Below are 1,496 nucleotides of genomic sequence, written 5' to 3' on the forward strand. Positions count from 1 at the left end.
AGAGAGAGAGAGAGAGAGAGAGAGAGAGAGAGAGAGAGAGAGAGAGAGAGACTCACGTGAGTAATCTCCTTCTGTTTGTTGAGATGTTCCCAGTAGTTGGTGCTCAGGAACACCCCCGCCGCCCCCTCCATTACTCTCATCAGACTCCTGCTGTCGTTCAGGTCCGCGGTCACCACAACAGCTCCTGCGTGCATCAACAATAAAACAGCATTAGGTTTGTTTGTTTTAGTAAGGTTTTACGGCGCTTGCTACTGCAAAGGGTCAAATGAGCGCCAAGGGGTGGATGCCAACCGAGAAGTCCAAACGCGGAATCAGGCTTACTCTGCTCACCTCTTTAGCCTCGACAGCACAAAGTGTGCTTCGACTATCAAGGCACTCCGGAAATAGCAGTTCACAAGAGAGTGACAAACATACAAAATAAGTAGCAAAAGAATGACGATAGTAAGGATGGGGAAAGAAAAAGCAGCAGGTCACCCCATCTTGATCCAGCATAGTATGAGCACGACTTTGATAAATCAGCCCATTTACAATTCTACTGAGCATAAGAACACCTAATATCCCTCTTTTGGGAAAGGCCTAAAGACAACATTAATTTAACAGGTCTACACTAGGCAGAAGAAGATAAAAAACCCGACTTACTTGAGAAATTAAAAAGGAAAAGACAAGGACAACATAGGATTTTTACAACATCTAAGCAAACTTATATAAGCTTATATCTGTTTCAAATCTACCACTTGAAGGAGAAGACTAGTTTAAATGCCACCACCCTTTAGCAAAAATTCTTCTCTTATCACATAAATGGGAATTAAAAAATTCAGGGCTCCAAGTTAAAACAACAAATTAACAATCTCTTAAGGTTAAAACAAAATAAACGAACAAACACACCAACAAAATATTTGTTTCGGTCTAAAAATGTGTACACTACTTTAAAAACAATACCAAAAGTAGGACGCCAGGTTTAAACAACAAATGAGCAATCTCCATAAGTAACAAACAAACAGACGGGTAAATAAACAAGCAAACAAGCAAACAAAAAAACAAAAAGACAATCATTATAAAAAAGACCCACGCAAACAAACAAACAAACAAACGATATCCAGATAGTTCCAAACAGCGACCTGCGGCTGCCAGGTTTCGAGCCCGGGACCTATTGAAACAGGCGAACACCGTAACCTCTAGACCATGAAAGCTCCCTCTTCCTCTCTACAGTTGTAATGACGCACCGAGCCCCCTAACCGACGTAAGATATCCTCGCCAGGTCGACTGTCTTTGCTGTCAGCCATCAGGACTCACTCCAGCTGTTGTCATTTTTTCTGCCGCCAGATCCAGTGACTTGTTTCCCCGAGGGTCTCTGCGGAGCGTTTGACACGATATTCCCTTTCCGAGTCCATCCATTCTCATCCATGTTCTGGAAAGTCGCCACGAAACCTCTGCAGCCGACTTCGACTAGGAAATGCGTTGCTCTTCATCCCGCCTTCTCACATTCTTCCGCCCCC

General features: G+C 43.4%; 1 protein-coding gene across 1 annotated transcript in view; it reads right to left on the bottom strand.

The window, feature by feature from the left end:
- Positions 1-1,496, bottom strand: part of LOC101853776 (nmrA-like family domain-containing protein 1) — a gene marked incomplete at its 3' end in the record, with an annotated part of 11,583 nt that overhangs the window by 4,448 nt on the left and 5,639 nt on the right. Inside the window, 1 exon segment of the mRNA XM_035968970.1 lies at positions 57-184. Coding sequence (XP_035824863.1) covers positions 57-184 — 128 coding nt within the window.

Source organism: Aplysia californica, unplaced genomic scaffold (genome assembly GCF_000002075.1).
Source record: "Aplysia californica isolate F4 #8 unplaced genomic scaffold, AplCal3.0 scaffold00101, whole genome shotgun sequence".
Taxonomy (NCBI): domain Eukaryota; kingdom Metazoa; phylum Mollusca; class Gastropoda; order Aplysiida; family Aplysiidae; genus Aplysia; species Aplysia californica.